We start from the raw sequence: 17,365 nt of genomic DNA, 5'->3' as shown, positions 1-17,365 counted from the left end.
TACAAATTTCAAAATTTTTGTTATGACAAAATTTGTAGCATTTTTTATGCTGAATACAACCATATATGATTTTATTATGTTTCGAAATCGCATCTTTCAGAAATGAGCTGTCAATGTCGCACTATATGCGTCGCGCTGCGATATATGCATATATATGCATAACGCATCGTTTGTGCCGCTTGTGTAATCGATGTTTGTCGCGCATGTGTAATTGATAAGACGAATAAAATTAGAAATAAAGATTAGCATGTTATGAAATATTCGGAAAAATGTTGTGATCAAAGAACAAAGTTCACTAAAGTTGTTGCCAAGGCATCTCCTCTATATTACACTTTTATAGTTATACTAGAACAATACAAGCGCGCGCTGCGCCCGTACACTTATTATAATAATTTAATAATTATAAAATCTAAATATTTTAATAAAATTTTTAAAATTTTAAATAACCGTCAAAATAATCTTTGCTCTCAAACTACCAAACTGTCAGAATAATCGAGATAACCAATCAGCGTCGCGGATAAGCGTCAACAATACTTTTGATACATTCGAGTATCGATCTTTCATGCCTTTTTTAAGAGTGGATTATATCGAAAGAGAAATAAATAAATAAAAATCTTACAATTAAAATGCAATTTATTGTTTTTCAATGGTAATGCAAAAAATTCCAATTAATTTTAGGTTTTTCTATTAATCAATACTAGAAACATTTGTTTGTTTATTATTTTATTTTTTTTATAATAATATATGTCGAAACAATTACAACTTTACCTTCAACAATAACATACTACATATATTGAATATAATACATATATTAACATATATTAAAAACAGATGAATTTATGGAACAAACGTATCACAAAGGTGATGTTCGTGAAAAAAGTGATTTATACGAAGTGACTTTTTGCACCATGCGCAAGTAATTATTGCAGGTGCGCCACAAATATCGCATGTTGGTTTTGACTGTTTATGGAAACAAAATTCCACTGGTGTTTCGAATTCTTCGGGCTTATTTATTACGTACCCGCTTTTATACCATGCGTATTTCAATAAATTTCTGAATCTTGGCGATGAAAATTGATTATGAGTCAATGACTGTAGTTTTAAAATGGTGTTTTTTACATGCAGATTGACTTCCAGACCTAAAAGCATTACAGTATCAGAAAAGTGTCTAATGAAATTCTTCCACAAACGAAAATCATATACATCCAATGGTTGTATTTTTCCTGTTGTTCCAGCTGGTATAGTCAACAAAATAATATCTTCTGTAGATTCTGGTTTAGATTCTTGAATAATATTTGGACAATGACCAGTCCACGAATCTAGTAGTAAAACAGATTTTGGACCTACATTTGGAAAAAATACGTCTTGCAACCAAATTTTAAAATGATGCGCTGTTAATTTTCCGGATTTCGAAGCCGTAACAAAAATATTAGGTGCCTTAAACATTGTTTCTTGCACTCTGGGACCAAATGTTCCACTAACTTCTTTCAGTACAATAAAAAGAGTCGATAATAATCTACCATCGGCTGAAACAGTAGGTTGTATAGTATAGCTATGCGTAGTTGCCGATACGGATTGTACTGCAGATTCAATCTTTTTTGTTCCTTTATATGCCAATGTACGACCGGCATGAAGTTCTAATTGGAATCCGCTTTGATCACTATTGTAAATATTTTCAACTCCATATTCTATTATTTGATATTTAACGTTTTCAATAAATGTGTTACATTTTTCTTCAAAATCGACGTTGACATTATAGATGTTTTTCTTATAAATTTTCTTATTTTACGAGATACAATATTATGTATTATTTTAAATTTTCGTATCCATCGCGATGAAGCTGTAAATCCTGGTACATTTAAATTTTCCTGTGCCCGAATAGCCCATCGAGCTAAATCAGCGTCGTGAACAATAATTCTATTTTCAAGAGCTGTATGAAAATTATTTAATGTATATTCCGAAATTTGTTTTAATTTTTCGAATCTACTGCCACCTTGATTCACTTGAATTTCCCATCGTCGTAATTGACGTAATGAATATACTTTCCGAAATCTTCGTTTTACTTCTTCTAATGTTCTTGGCCTTGTTGTACTGCTTTTCCAAAATTCGACTGCATTTTTTTTATATTCATACGGAATACGTTCATCTGTAGTACATATAACTTTAGGATTTGCGTCCAATAGCTCACCTTCTTCCTCTTCATCTCCTAGTTCGAATTGCTCTGCTGTTGGAATATCGTTATCGTTTTCATAATCTAAAGGTTCTTCTACTTCCATTTCGTATCTCTCATCGCGCATTTCTTTCAGCATAGATTCTATTTTATGTGCCATTTCTCGTTCTTCAGATGTTATCGGACTTGTTGATAGATTAAGGGCCGAAAAAGTTACGTCTACTAACATTATTACGTTAAATGGATTTAATTGAACCATTCTGAAAAATATATGGTAACAATTAAATATTTCTCCTTATTTATGTACAAAAAAATAATACTTACTTTATAGTGAATTTGCTGTTCTTTTTTTGATGCTGTTTTATATATTGTTTTTCCGTAATCACTAACAAGCGCACAACTTTAAAGCGTAATATGCACTGCTAGAATATGACAACGCGCTGCGCTATAAATACACTCGAAATGCGACTATAAAAGTGTAAAATAGAGGGGATGCCTTGGCAACAACTTTAGTGAACTTTGTTCTTTGATCAGAACATTTTTCCGAATATTTTATAACATGTTAATCTTTATTTCTAATTTTATTCGTCTTATCAATTACACATGCGCGACAAACATCGATTACACAAGCGGCACAAACGATGCGTTATGCATATATATGCATATATCGCAGCGCGACGCATATAGTGCGACATTGACAGCTCATTTCTGAAAGATGTGATTTCGAAACATAATAAAATTATATATGGTTGTATTCAGCGTAAAAAATGCTACAACTTTTGTCATAACAAAAATTTTGAAATTTGTAAAAATAATAAAAAGGGGGGAGGGTAAATTAAAAAATATAAAATTTTTTAAAAATCGACCTACGCGGTTATAAAGCTCATAAAAGACCATGCAACTTTTATTCGAAACACTTTTTGATACCTCTTACAGTTTTGACGATATTCAGTCAAAACCAAAAAAATCGTTTTAGCTTGTAGGGGTTGTTTCAACCCTAAACGTGCGAGAAAGCACATAAAAAAAAATACGTGTCTCTTATTTTGAACTACTTTACAACATATTTAAAGCTCGTCAAAATCGGAGGGGGACACTTGGGTCCCTTTCCTTGTTAGAAAGAGGCGAGGATGACAAGGAGCGTGACGAAGGACAAAAATCCCAACCAGCTAACAATAAAGAGACAAGGGAAATTGTGGCAGCGCACATAGCAACAGAAAGACCTGTACAGTGTATATTGCCCACGGCAATAGTAATGATTACTGGCGAGAATGGACAAACGCATCGATGCAGTACTCTTTTAGATTCTGGCTCTCAATCCAACTTCATGACGATGGACTTATGCAATAAATTGGGTCTCCACACTGTTAAGACCGATATAATAGTTGCTGGTTTGAATCAATCAAAGACTAAGGTTTTAGAAACCGCGACAGCAACGATTGAATCGATGCATACTGAGTTTAAGGAAAGGCTTAATTTCTTGGTGGTTCCCAAAATCACATTCAACTTGCCGAGCGAACCATTGGATCTCAAGAGGATTAACATTCCAACAGAGGCTTCACTTGCGGATCCAGATTTCCACAAACCAAAGAAAATGGACTTATTAATAGGCGTTGATTTATTCTGGGATCTAATTTGTTATGAAACCTGTAAACATCCCTATCTATATAAAACAAAGCTCGGATACGTAGTGTCAGGAAAACTATCTCAGAAGAGTCACAGGAGTCCAAACAAAACATGCAATCTGGCAACGAATGTTGAGGATGTTTCGCATTATCTAAAGCAATTTTGGGAAGTGGAAGAACTTCCATTAGAACGTCACTTGTCACCGGAAGAGCAGACGTGCGAATCGCATTTTTTAAAGACAACCAAACGTGACAGCAGCGGTAGGTTTATCGTGTCCATCCCAATCAAGGCTTCGATCAATGATTTGGGCGAATCAAAAGGGCTGGCGGAGAGACGCCTAAAATCATTGGAACGAAAACTACGAGATTGCGACAAAATGCGAAGTGAATACATAAGTTTTATGAGAAAATACGAGGAGCTTGGTCATATGACGGCAGTCACTGACAGCGATAGCACAATCAAATCACATTACTTACCTCATCATGGAGTAATAAAGGAAGGTAGCCTCACGACAAAGCTGCGCGTCGTCTTCGACGCCTCGGCCCCCACCTCGAACGGTGTGTCGATCAATGATTTACAGATGATTGGACCTAATACACAACGAGATCTATTATCAATCATTCTATGTTTCAGACAATATCCTTACGTAGTGGGAGCAGATGTCGCGATGATGTATCGTCAAGTGCGGATAGAGCCATCGCAGCGATCGTTACAGCGCATACTTTGGAGGGAGAAGCCATCGGAGCCAATTATCACCTACGAACTAAACACTATCACATATGGGATGGCATCTAGCTCGTTCCTAGCCATTAGATGCCTGTTCAGCTTGGCCGATGAGCATCAAGAATCATTTCCTAAGGCGGCAGATATCATACGTAATTCAATGTACGTTGATGACCTGCTGTTCGGAGCAACATCGCGCGAAGAAACGGCTCGGCTGGCGGCGGAAGTGTCACATATCTTGGAAACTGGATGCTTCGAACTGCGCAAATGGATTTCAAACGATCCTCAAATACTTGCAACTGTTGGACGATCTGGTGACATTCATCAATTCGTTAAGCTCGGAGAGGCTGAATCCACGAAGACGTTAGGGTTAACGTGGTCTTGTATTAAAGATGAGCTAATATATGAGACCGAGCTAGGAATAGACATCAATCACATGACGAAACGCTCTGTTTTGTCACAGATAGCAAAGCTGTTTGATCCATTGGGACTTCTCGGCCCGAGCGTTATAGTTACAAAGATGATTCTGCAAAGGCTATGGAAATTGCAACTTCCATGGGACGATCCACTTCCAGCCGAAATACAAGCAGAATGGAGAAGATTCGTGCACGAGTTCCCATCATTAAGTGAACTGCGCATCCCTCGACAGGTTTGCTGTTCATCTCCGCAAAGGATCGAGATTCACGGATTTTCAGACGCGAGCGAGGCGGCTTATGGCGGATGCGTGTATGTGCGATCGACAAACGAAGCGGGAGCTTCCGTTGTTAAGTTGCTATGCTCCAAGTCAAGGGTTGCACCTTTGAAGACCCTCACGATACCTAAGCTAGAATTAAGCGCTGCACACGTATTAACGCAGTTGGTGCACAAGGTTGTGTCGTCGTTGGATGTGAAGATTAACCGCATATATTATTGGAGTGACTCCATCATTGTTTTAAGCTGGATACGGCTTGAGCCTTATCGTCTTCAGACTTTTGTACGCAATCGAGTAGCAGACATACAAGAACGATCCGTGCCTGGCAACTGGAGGCATGTTCCATCTACAGACAACCCGGCCGACTTATTATCTCGAGGAGTGGCACCGAGGACACTAGTTAAGGCAGAGTTGTGGTGGCACGAACCCACATGGCTAACGGAATTAGAAGGTCAATGGCCAAGGGAAGACAAGCACATTCCGATCGACTTACCTGAAATAAAGAAGATACCATCCGAATTGCGCACTTTGCATGCTACAACGACAGAATCGATATTAAAATTTGAAAACTACTCTAAGCTGGAAAGGATTGAAAGAATAATAGCTTACTGTAAGAGGTTCATAAGCGTGCGAGTGTACAAGTCAACAATCAAGGGTCCCTTCAACGCGGAAGAGATTCAACAAGCGACAATCACGTTAGTGAGACTGGCACAGCGGGAATCGTTTCAGGAAGAGATTCTTACATTATCAAAGGGCAAGCCTTTGTGCGCGCGAAGCAAACTCTACAGCTTGAAGCCTTTTCTGCACGAGGACAACACTTTGCGAGTGGGAGGACGTTTGGCACATTCCGAGTTCGATTTCGACAAAAGGCATCCAATGATATTATCGTCAAAACATTGCTTAACGAAACTCATCTTCGAGAACGAACACAGGCTTCTTCTACATGTTGGACCTCAGTCTTTGTTGGCACAAGTGAGAGAGAAATACTGGCCGATCGGGGGAAGAAACCTGGCTCGTCAAGTTGTACATCGTTGCATTGTGTGTTTCCGTAACAAACCAAAGGCGATTATCCCACAAATGGCTGATCTGCCACGCGATTGGGTCGTTCCAGCTCCCGTTTTCCATAACACTGGTGTTGATTACGCGGGCCCCTTTTCTACAAGGGATCGGAAAGGAAGAGGATGCAAGACCTACAAGTCATATCTTTGCCTGTTTATTTGCATGACTACAAAGGCTATTCACCTGGTCTCTGATCTCACAACCGAAAATTTCATCATGGCATTACGAAGATTTGTGTCTCGCCGGGGTAGGCCAGGAAAAATATTCTCTGACAATGGTACCACGTTCGTCGGGGCTAACTCAGAACTGAAGGCGTTCAGCGAATTTTTTGCGGAAAATGAAAGGATCTTACTGGATCGCTTAGTATGTGAAAGGATTAATTGGCATTTCATCCCAGCCTACTCACCACATTTCTGAGGGATTTGGGAGGCAGGCGTGAAGTCGGCAAAGCATCACTTAAAACGCGTTATGGGAAACGCGTTATTAACATTCGAAGAATTGTACAGTTTGCTAGTACAGATCGAATCGATTCTGAACTCTCGGCCTCTATCCCCGATGTCGTCTCAGCCTTCAGATATGCAGCCACTTACTCCAGCTCATTTCCTAGTCGGACGAGCGATGACGACCGTGCCATGTCCGGATGTAACCAACGTGATTGAGACGCGGCTTTCACGTTATCAAAGAATACAGCAAATGCAACAAAATTTTTGGAGATGGTGGTCCACGGAGTTCATATCCGAATTGCAATGTCGCACCAAGTGGAAAACAAACATGGGCAGCCTCAGAATGGATGATTTGGTGTTGATCAAGGATAATAGTGCGCCTCCATTACGTTGGCGACTTGGCAGAGTCACCGAGCTCCACTCGGGATCTGATTCCGTAGTCCGAGCCGCTACAATTCGGACAGTCAAGGGACTCATTCGTCGCGCCACAGTAAATCTGTGTCCTCTACCCATTGAGACAATAAGCATTCAAGGCACTTAGATAAAGGAGATGTAATTTATTTAGCGATTGAGTGTCGATTCGTTTAGTTTTAGTTTAAGCCATTATTTGATAATTTTGTTTCACTTATTAATATGTTTTTTTTTAATTGTCATTACACGCTTCGTTCATTTGACTATTTGAAAGACTTTAGTCTTTCAAGGCGGGGAGTATGTTAAGTAGTTGTTCTTTATAAATAACCTCGCATTATTACCTTTGGAACAAGAGAGTTTTTTATTTAGATGGCAGCACAGTGTGTGTGCGTTGCAACATGTGAATAGCACGTATATAAGAAGTTTATGGAACATTGTAATAATACACGAAATATAGTGCATGCAACAAACAGTTGTTTAAAGATACAGTCCACACGAAGCATCTCTTCACAAGCGGGAACAGTTTCATTTGCTCCAACTCTTTCAAAATTGCCTGTTCTAAACGGGTGTCTATATTTTCAACTGTTTTTGATTTCTCTGTAAAAATAAAATAATAAAAAAATTATTTTTTGTATAGTACATTATATATAAATAATATGTACTAACTTATGCGTTTTGGAGGTAAAGGTGAATGAAGCAAAGCTTCTGAATCTGGAGTAGATCTTGCACTATCTATAAATAAAAAAATAATATAATAAATAAATAAATTTTTAATATATATGTGTACAAAAACAAAAATTGAATAATGTCTACATACTATTGCGTTTTGTTGTACATACTAGCTCTTCTTCCTTAAGAATATCAGAATTTGCGGAATTTGATCTGGCTACATAAAAAGAGGAATATTAAATCAAATAAAAAAAAAATATACATAAAATAAGAAAATAATTTATGTACTAGTATTAATATTTTATTAAATGTTTTTACTTACAAGAAATTTGTTTTGACTGAAAGTTTTGAGATTTTAGTAAACTACTGGTACTTTGTGATATTGATTGCTGTGAAATATTATTTTCTTTTCTGCTGCTCACACCAGGAACAGATGAAAAATTAAATTCCTCTTTTTGTTCTGCTGAAGGTGATAGTACATTTGGATGTACGTTTTCAATATTACTTTTAGTTCTACAATAGATTATAATTTTTAATTAATTATTAATTTATATTATTTTGTTAACAATTATATATAGATGGTTTTATATTATATTATCATGTGAGCATGTTGTATGTATTTGTGCATGTGCGTATGTTATATTACAGTCATACATATACTACTATATGTACTTTCTATAATTTATTGTTGGCACTAAAAAGCGTAAACTTTCATAGAACGGCCAATTGTTTTTCTTTTTTATAGCTTTACTGCCACTTGGAATGTAAGTACATTGCAGACTGTGTTCTTTTACAAACCGATCTCTTAAATTCTTCCACTTTGCCTGGCTTGTACCTGGAGCTGTATCTATGTAAATATAAATCTTATTATAAAATTTAACTTATTAAAAAATTTAAATTATTTGAGAACTTTACACAATATTATGTGATGATAATTACATATATATTGATACTTACTCAAACAACCATCTATTTCAGACTATAATGCTTTTGTCTCTGAGGGTCCTCTAAATTTATATGGTAATGCTGAATTCCATAAGCTCTCTCTTTCGAATACTGCTGCAATCAATGCTTCTAAATAATCATTTTTATTTTCAAAATTATTACTAAAAGCAGAGCAATTATGCTCTCCGAGCACCACACTACTACAATCTGGACACCACTGCAAATAAAAGTTAAACAATTAAATCATTGTTTAATAATATAAAATATTCATTTAAGCAGTTACATTAAATGATAATATGCAAATCTTTAAATATAATAAAAATAAATAATATTATATTGATCAATAATATCATATATCTAACCTAAAATTGTGTACTAGTCGTATAAAATTAATAACTTTATTTTATTATGTTGTAATAATAATGATTATTACAAATCAATAAAATATCAATATTTTATTCCATTTGTACTTACAATCATATCGTTATTATCTTCGTTATCATCCATATTATAAGCGGCGAATACCGGATTATCGGAACGCTTTACTGAAAACTTTTCGTATGAACAAGAAGATTCACTAGAAATCACTATATCTTCCTTTACCGCGCGATAAAAGTTGAATCCAGTTCAACATTATACGCGCGGCGGAAGTTATATATCCATTACTTTCTGAAAAGCAAGCATCCGATTGGCCACCGCGTCGCGTCTTGCCGCGCGGCAAGCGTTACCGCGTCTTGTGTGCAGGAGCCATTAGGCTGGCGTCACATAGAACCCATAATCCGTAATCCGCACCGAAAGTCCGCAAAAGTTACTAGGTATTTTGTCCGTAACGTTACGTGTGTTTTTATCTCCTTGTGTCCCATGGAGCCGTAATTCCATGAAATTTCCGTAAAAGTTATTACAAGTTACTAGTTATTACTAATAATGCTTTTTCTAATTTTATTTATTTAACTAAATTTGATGATTTAATTAAAACTTTTGTTAAAATTATAATATATTCTGTAGTTTTCTTATGAATCAAATACAAATAAACAATTATAATTTGTTAAATAAAAAATAGTACTACCGTTACGTCTGTATTTACGGCTCCATGGGACACAAGGAGATAAAAACACACGTAACGTTACGGACGAAATACCTAGTAACTTTTGCGGACTTCCGGTGCGGATTACGGATTACGGGCTGCACAGATGTCTATACTAGTACTAGATCGCTAACTTCGTCAAAAGAGCTGAGGCCGGCAGGATTTCCGGTTTTGGCCATGACACCCTACAACAAAATGGCGACAATGCGTGTGTAATGTATAGATATCGGAAGATAGAGATGGAGCGTGAGTACAGTATTTAGACAAGGGGGGTGAAGCCACTTAGGGACGAGCGACGAGGTAAACTGTGAGCACTTTCTATTGGATGGAATGGTGCGCGTGCGTAATGGCGTTTAATACGAAATAGGATTCCTGCCGACCACACACGGAAATGCTTGCCGCGCGACAAAAGAGAACGTGGTAGTCAATCAATTTATCATAAGTGATAGATTTATAAAGCAGAAACCTATATTTTTTTTCTAATATCTCTGAATGCTAGTATTACACAGCTATATATGTTTAATAAAAACAGTAATTGAATTTGTTACATTTTACGTTAAAACATCAACCTTTTTTTAAATAATAAATAATACCATGATAAAAGGGCCACTAATAATAATGATTATTTTAAAATGTATTGCAAACTTTTATTCAAATTCAAATAATTACAATCGATATATATGTATTCTTAATAGAGACTTCATACATATACACTTTACTATAAAAGTATAAATATTATTACAAGCTTGTTTATTGGCAAAGTACATAGTCATATATAAAATACTTTTTTAGGAACATAGTCATAAGATATAACATAGATATAATAATACTCTTTTTTTTGAAAACATAAATATACTGTAAAGTTAAAAAATATATTAGCTATTATAATTATATATGTTAGATAAAGTTAGTTAAATTTATAATAAATCTTACAGATAACTTTATTAAAGAAAATAATATAGATTCAAACGCTTTTTACCATAGACATTTTTGAATATGTCCATGCTTTTTACATACCCTTGAACAATACAATTTTATTAAATAGATGACGTTTGCTTTTAGATTTATCTATAGAATTCAATGTTATATAATGTAATCTGATTTTGATATAGTTTTGAGCAATGGCCCGAATTAAATGTACAACATGATTTTCTAAAGGAGACTGATCAAATGTATGTTCTCGTAATGAATGAAATAAATTAGTATCAAGGAACGATTTCAACACATCATTAGTAAGATATGTTTCATAAAATTTTTTAGTTATAAATCCATTTGTGCTTACTTGAATTGCGTGTCTTATTATTCTTTTGCATTTATTACAAATTGTAATAACGTCTTTTGATGGTTGTATTAATGCTCCTTGTCTATTTTTTACAGAAATCAAATTATTATTATGATCATCAGTGTCTGTTAAAACATGAAGACATTCTTCGCAATGTAATTTTTTTTTCAATTGTTTTACAACATAGCCTGCTATATATTCAATAACATTTTCAGCGAATTCTGAAATTTCTCTAATATCTATTACATAATTATGATCGACAAAAGCATGAAATTAATTTCTATCTTCATTTGTGGTAATAGTTGCATCATCAATCAAACGTGATAAACGTGAGGTCATATTTATTATATCTTCAGATTTGGATATTTTATTAGCTGAGGAAGCATGTAAAATTGAAATCTGTTCCAATGAAATACAATTGCCATTTCGTTCATTACGCAATTTAGTGTGCACTATTATTTTTTTTATAGCTGCTTTAAATTGACGTGTGGTAGGATTGTTATTATGTCCTCCGTGATGTCTTATACAACCAAAAAATAACTCCACATGATCCTGACTAATTTTATAGAATGGAATATATTTTAAAAGTTTTTTCTTTTTGCACATTTCGTTATATAATACTATCGCGCTATTGATACATATAAGGAAACCTAGAAAACCTGTTTTTTTTCGAGTATGAATTAAAAGCTGGCCATTTATTGTTTTTAAGGATAAAATATAATCTTTAATTTCTTTTAATTTATTAACTATTAATTCTGCGTTTTGCTCATTTAAAGGTTGTTTAAATCCGTTGTTTTATATTTTTTGAGTTGAAAATATTGTTGCGCCTACTATGGTGGCGGTAGGCGCTGCGTATAGATTCGGGATTCGCCGTGCTGGTCAAGGGGGCTTTGGCTCGGAGAGTGTAAAATAATTAAGCACTTCTGAATATATATAGAATAGCTTTTATTTGGTATCTTCTTATTACACTTGTCACTTCACTTATTCGGCGACCGTACTACCGTGGTTACGCGTGTACGCGACGTGTCGTGCTTCGTCCGGAACTTTGCTGATAAAAACCCGCGGCGCCTTGTGTGCCGCCTTAATTTATACGGATCAGTATTCGGAACACAATGAGACTTGAACTATATCGATCCATTGTGTTACCAAAATGCTGATCCGTATAAATTAAGGCGGCACACAAGGCGCCGCGGGTTTTTATCAGCAAAGTTCCGGACGAAGCACGACACGTCGCGTACACGCGTAACCACGGTAGTACGGTCGCCGAATAAGTGAGGTGACAAGTGTAATAAGAAGATACCAAATAAAAGCTATTCTATATATATTCAGAAGTGCTTAATTATTCTACACTCTCCGAGCCAAAACCCCCTTGACCAGCACGGCGAATCCCGAATCTATACGCAGCGCCTACCGCTACCATAGTAGGCGCAACAATATCAAATAAGTCATTAAATATACGTAAAAATTTTATTGTTCCCTGACAGGATTGAAATTCCTTTAATTGCAAATTATCTTTACAAAACAAAAGTGAATTTGCAACAGACGTACTAAAAATTTGTGCTGCTAACCGAACCTTCATTTTTTCATTGTGATAATCAATATGAGACTTCCGTAACTTATTCCCTAAATGCATATCTTCAGATTGTTGAAAAGCATGTAATGTTTCCAAGTCAGACCATTTTATTTGTTCTCCATTTCCATCAATTATAATTTTTATATCTCCGATAACATTACGTATCAATTTCAACATATGACAAGGGTCAAGGAAAGCAACAATAATTTCCCTTATATCAGGATGTTGAAATGACGTCTGCAATGATATTATATCATCAAAATTGCATCCAAGATATTTAAATGCACTAATATTAGAACTCAAACCATCACATGTAACAGATATAACTTTCATGCCTGTATTATTAATAGCAGATATGCATTGCAATATTAAATTACTTTTCATCTCACTTGATATTTTGTTAATTAAAAAATAAGCAATAGGTATTTTCCATGCTTCATTCATGCACACAATCATAATAACTAAAGCTTCGCTTGCAAGACTATTGTCTTCGGAAATAATGTTATCACCCATATCCGTGTACCCACAAAATTTTGTACCGTCAAATTCTACATGCTGTTTAATTGCCATTTTATCGAAAATTATAGAACCTAGTAATGGATAATTAACATTATTTACACGTTGCCTTATATAATTTAAAGCTTCCGAAATAATGCCAGGTTCTCCATGAATGCTCCCATACCATTTAGTGATAGTTTTTGGATGTGGCAAACAGAAATTGAATTTTGAACGAACATATTCATATGCACGCGGAGAATAATAGTGCAACGTCAAAGCAAAAACGCGAAACTGTTCATCATATTGTCTAGGCACACGTTTTGCATGCATTATTCGATTAAATATATTACTTGACTCACTAAATGATTGTAGAGTATCAGCTTGCTCCACATTTAATAAGTTTGTTTTTTTCAATTGATTCAGCATATCCTTAATTGTAGTAATCTGCTTTGTTTTTCGACGTACATTTTGTTGCAAATTACGTATTCTTCTTTTATAATTTTTTTTCAATAATTCGATTCTCTTCCTTAGTCTGCATTTCTCGGGAGAATTATATATTATATCATGACAAGTCATGGTTGCTTTTTCTTTGGTAGAAGTTGAAGGTATTGCTAAAAATAAAAATAATATTAACATCTCATTTGGAACAAACTAATTGCAATTGCATGTACTTTTATATATATTATATGAAATAATTATAATTATAATTTTTTTATGATTATAATATTTATAACAGTTTCTAAATTAATCATCTTTTTCTTTTACCTATAGAACTATCCGTACTCGATAAAATATTAACACTTGTTGTTGGTGAAATTGATGCCAGACTTATCTCCAGATTCAAGTTTTCTTCTACGTTAGACATATTGTCAGATATATTTGTTTTGATTTCAAAATTAGAGGTATCATACATTCCTGTGGGAGAATGTATAAATGTATTATTTACAGATAACTTTTCTCCTTCATGTTCCTAAAATATTTAAATACAAATAATCCAAAATTAATTACATTTAGAGAAAGCGAGAGAGGGAGAGAGAGAGAGAAATACTTAAATATAAATATTTATTTTTATTTTATACTTGTATAGCTATTGGTAATGCATTCCTAGAGAGTCTAGCAAAGTTTTTTTCTCATAGTCTTTTTCTTTAAAATGATCAGAACATATGCGTGCTGCCGCAGGAATGGATGCTGCATCTAATTTTAAAATATCAATCCACAAGTTCCGAATCGCTGGATCTTTCGGAAAACTATACAAATTAAAGCATTTACAATTATAATTATTAAATTAATATTTAAAGAAGCATATATATATACACTCACCCGAAAAAAAAGCGGTACACTGAAAATGTGGGAAAAATTCATCAAATTTCAACTGACGATAACTTCGTAAATAATAAAGATAGAAAGTTCTATAAAATATGGAAATGAAGCTAAAAATCTCTACTTTAAGAATCAATTTATTTCAATGTTGCAAAATAAATTTATTGAAAATGGCGGATGACAAAGCGCGAGCATGCAAAATTGAAAAATAATGGTTCGAGTTTGCGACGGTGCACGGTATAAACAAAAAATTGTAGCTTATTGGGATCAAAAGCGTACGAAAGTACAGAGTCTCCTCTTTAAAATGCTTTTTTATGCATCTCGATACGATGATTTTTCGCCGAGAGATTCGCATTTGAAGAAAAAGGCAGATTCTTACTTCAAATGCGAATCTCTCAGCGAAAAATCATCGTATCAAGATGCATAAAAAAGCATTTTAAAGAGGAGACTCTGTACTTTCGTACGCTTTTAATCCCAATAAGCTACAATTTTTTGTTTATACCGTGCACCGTCGCAAACTCGAACCATTATTTTTCAATTTCGCATGCTTTTGCTTTGTCATCCGCCATTTTGGAGAAAATTGTTGCACATTATTGCGTTATGAATTTTCGAACACTAGACATCCAAACTTTTAAAATGGTTTTTAAAAAATCCTGCTAGCTGTATTACGTGCCGAGATATTCAATTTTGAACCAGACCGAATTGCAAGAATAAGAATTCCGTGGTCATCAGCTCCGCGGTATTTTAAAACTCCAAACTCTTCTTACGGTTGTAAGTGTCAATTCTGCTTTTAGCGTTACCCAGGATCAACGGCGTGGACGTGGCAGAAATCTGATCCCGTGTGTGTGTGTGTGTGCGTGCACCACTGGGATAAGGATCTCATGGCTCGTCAGGTCCACGATATTTAACGACTCCAAACCCTCCCGGTGGTGCGTGTACAATTGCGTGTGCGCGCGCGTATATTAATAATGGGTATGACCTCCTCGTGCGCGTATTACCTCATTCATGCGACGAGGTATACTCCTTATTAATGTTCTAATTTCAGACTGCGTAATGTCATTCCACTCTATTTCAAGAACTCTTCGAAGTTCTGGCAATGACTGAGGAGCAGGTATATGATTTCGTACTTTTCTGTTAATATTGTCCCATAGGTGTTCAATGGGATTTAAATCTGGACTCATTGCTGGCCATTCGAGTCGATTTATGCCAACTTCATCGCAGAAATCAAGCACTTTCTCGCAATGTGCGGTCGAGCATAAACAAAAAGTCAGGGCGGAGAAATCACAAAAGATCTGCAGACATCTCTTTCGGATGCAAAACAATTGATTGAAAAATAATGGTTCGAGTTTGCGACGGTGCACGGTATAAACAAAAAATTGTAGCTTATTGGGATCAAAAGCGTACGAAAGTACAGAGTTTCCTCTTTAAAATGCTTTTTTATGCATCTCGATACGATGATTTTTCGCTGAGAGATTCGCATTTGAAGTAAGAATCTGCCTTTTTCTTCAAATGCGAATCTCTCGGCGAAAAATCATCGTATCGAAATGCATAAAAAAGCATTTTAAAGAGGAGACTCTGTACTTTCGTACGCTTTTGATCCCAATAAGCTACAATTTTTTGTTTATACCGTGCACCGTCGCAAACTCGAACCATTATTTTTCAATTTTGCATGCTCGCGCTTTGTCATCCGCCATTTTCAATAAATTTATTTTGCAACATTGAAATAAATTGATTCTTAAAGTAGAGATTTTTAGCTTCATTTCCATATTTTATAGAACTTTCTATCTTTATTATTTACGAAGTTATCGTCAGTTGAAATTTGATGAATTTTTCCCACATTTTCAGTGTACCGCTTTTTTTTCGGGTGAGTGTATATATATATATATACATATATGAATATACCAGGGATCCGGACCGGACCGAAACCGAAACCAATAACCGAACCGTAACCGCTATTTAAGTCTAACCGAAACCGAAAACCGGACCAAAATATTGTGTAGGCTAATGGACCTGAACCGTAACCGGACCGAAAATATTTTTCCGGTTTTCGGTCCGCTTTTCGGTCCGCTTTTCGGTCTGCTTTTCGTTTCAGGCTCTCGAGCACGTACGTGGTTTCGCTGCGTGTTTCATTTTTTTCAACAATTGCGCATTGCTGAAAAAAATGAAACACGCAGCGAAACCACGTACGATACTTATCTATTCTGGCATTACGACGCAGACATCAAGGCAGTGCTGTAGTGTAGTGAGTGTAAGGTGCAGTGTTGCAACACTGGTAAGGTATAAAAACGTAAAAACAAAGCGTGGAATTATACAACATGGGAAGAAATCTTACAAATAAAGCGCATAAATATTTTAATTATAATCAAATAACGAATACTTCGATCTGTACTATGTGCAAGATATCGCTAACGGTAAGTACAAAATTTTCAAAGTTATACAAGATACATTGTTAGGATTCACATTTGTTTAGAGACAAGAGTCATGTCATGTCTATTTTACAATAAATAAGGTTACATTTGCTGTAATCTGCCCAAATATGCTTGTAAACTGTCATTCTTATAGATGTAGATCGTGTTTTAGATGTATATTTGTACATACAGCATAGTTGCAACTTGCAAGCAGAATTTATTATTAAAGATATCTCAGATTATATATACATATGTATATGGCACGCGGCATACGCACATGCGTTTTGCTCTCCTGCGTGAGTGGTCTGCTCTATATTATTCTGTTTGAATATATTTTGATTTTATAAATAATATATTTTGTAAAATATACGTACAATATATAACATATATATATATATATATATATATATATATATAATAAATATATATATATAATTATAAAATTTAAAATTAAAATAACTTAATC

General features: G+C 35.0%; 1 protein-coding gene across 1 annotated transcript; it reads left to right on the top strand.

Moving 5' to 3' along the window:
• The first annotated feature begins 3,422 nt into the window (after window positions 1-3,422).
• LOC105668047 (uncharacterized) lies at window positions 3,423-6,683 on the top strand. The gene has a single exon (XM_067358109.1). It carries the CDS (start codon window positions 3,423-3,425, stop codon window positions 6,681-6,683), a length of 3,261 nt encoding a protein of 1,086 aa, XP_067214210.1.
• Window positions 6,684-17,365: the final 10,682 nt, after the last annotated feature.

This window comes from Linepithema humile, chromosome 6 (genome assembly GCF_040581485.1).
Source record: "Linepithema humile isolate Giens D197 chromosome 6, Lhum_UNIL_v1.0, whole genome shotgun sequence".
NCBI lineage: Eukaryota > Metazoa > Arthropoda > Insecta > Hymenoptera > Formicidae > Linepithema > Linepithema humile.
This window is presented reverse-complemented; position numbering and strand designations above follow the sequence as displayed.

Bases quoted from the DNA above. Each gene is read 5' to 3' on its own strand.
- LOC105668047 (XM_067358109.1), top strand. From the start codon at position 3,423: ATGATTACTGGCGAGAATGGACAAACGCATCGATGCAGTACTCTTTTA.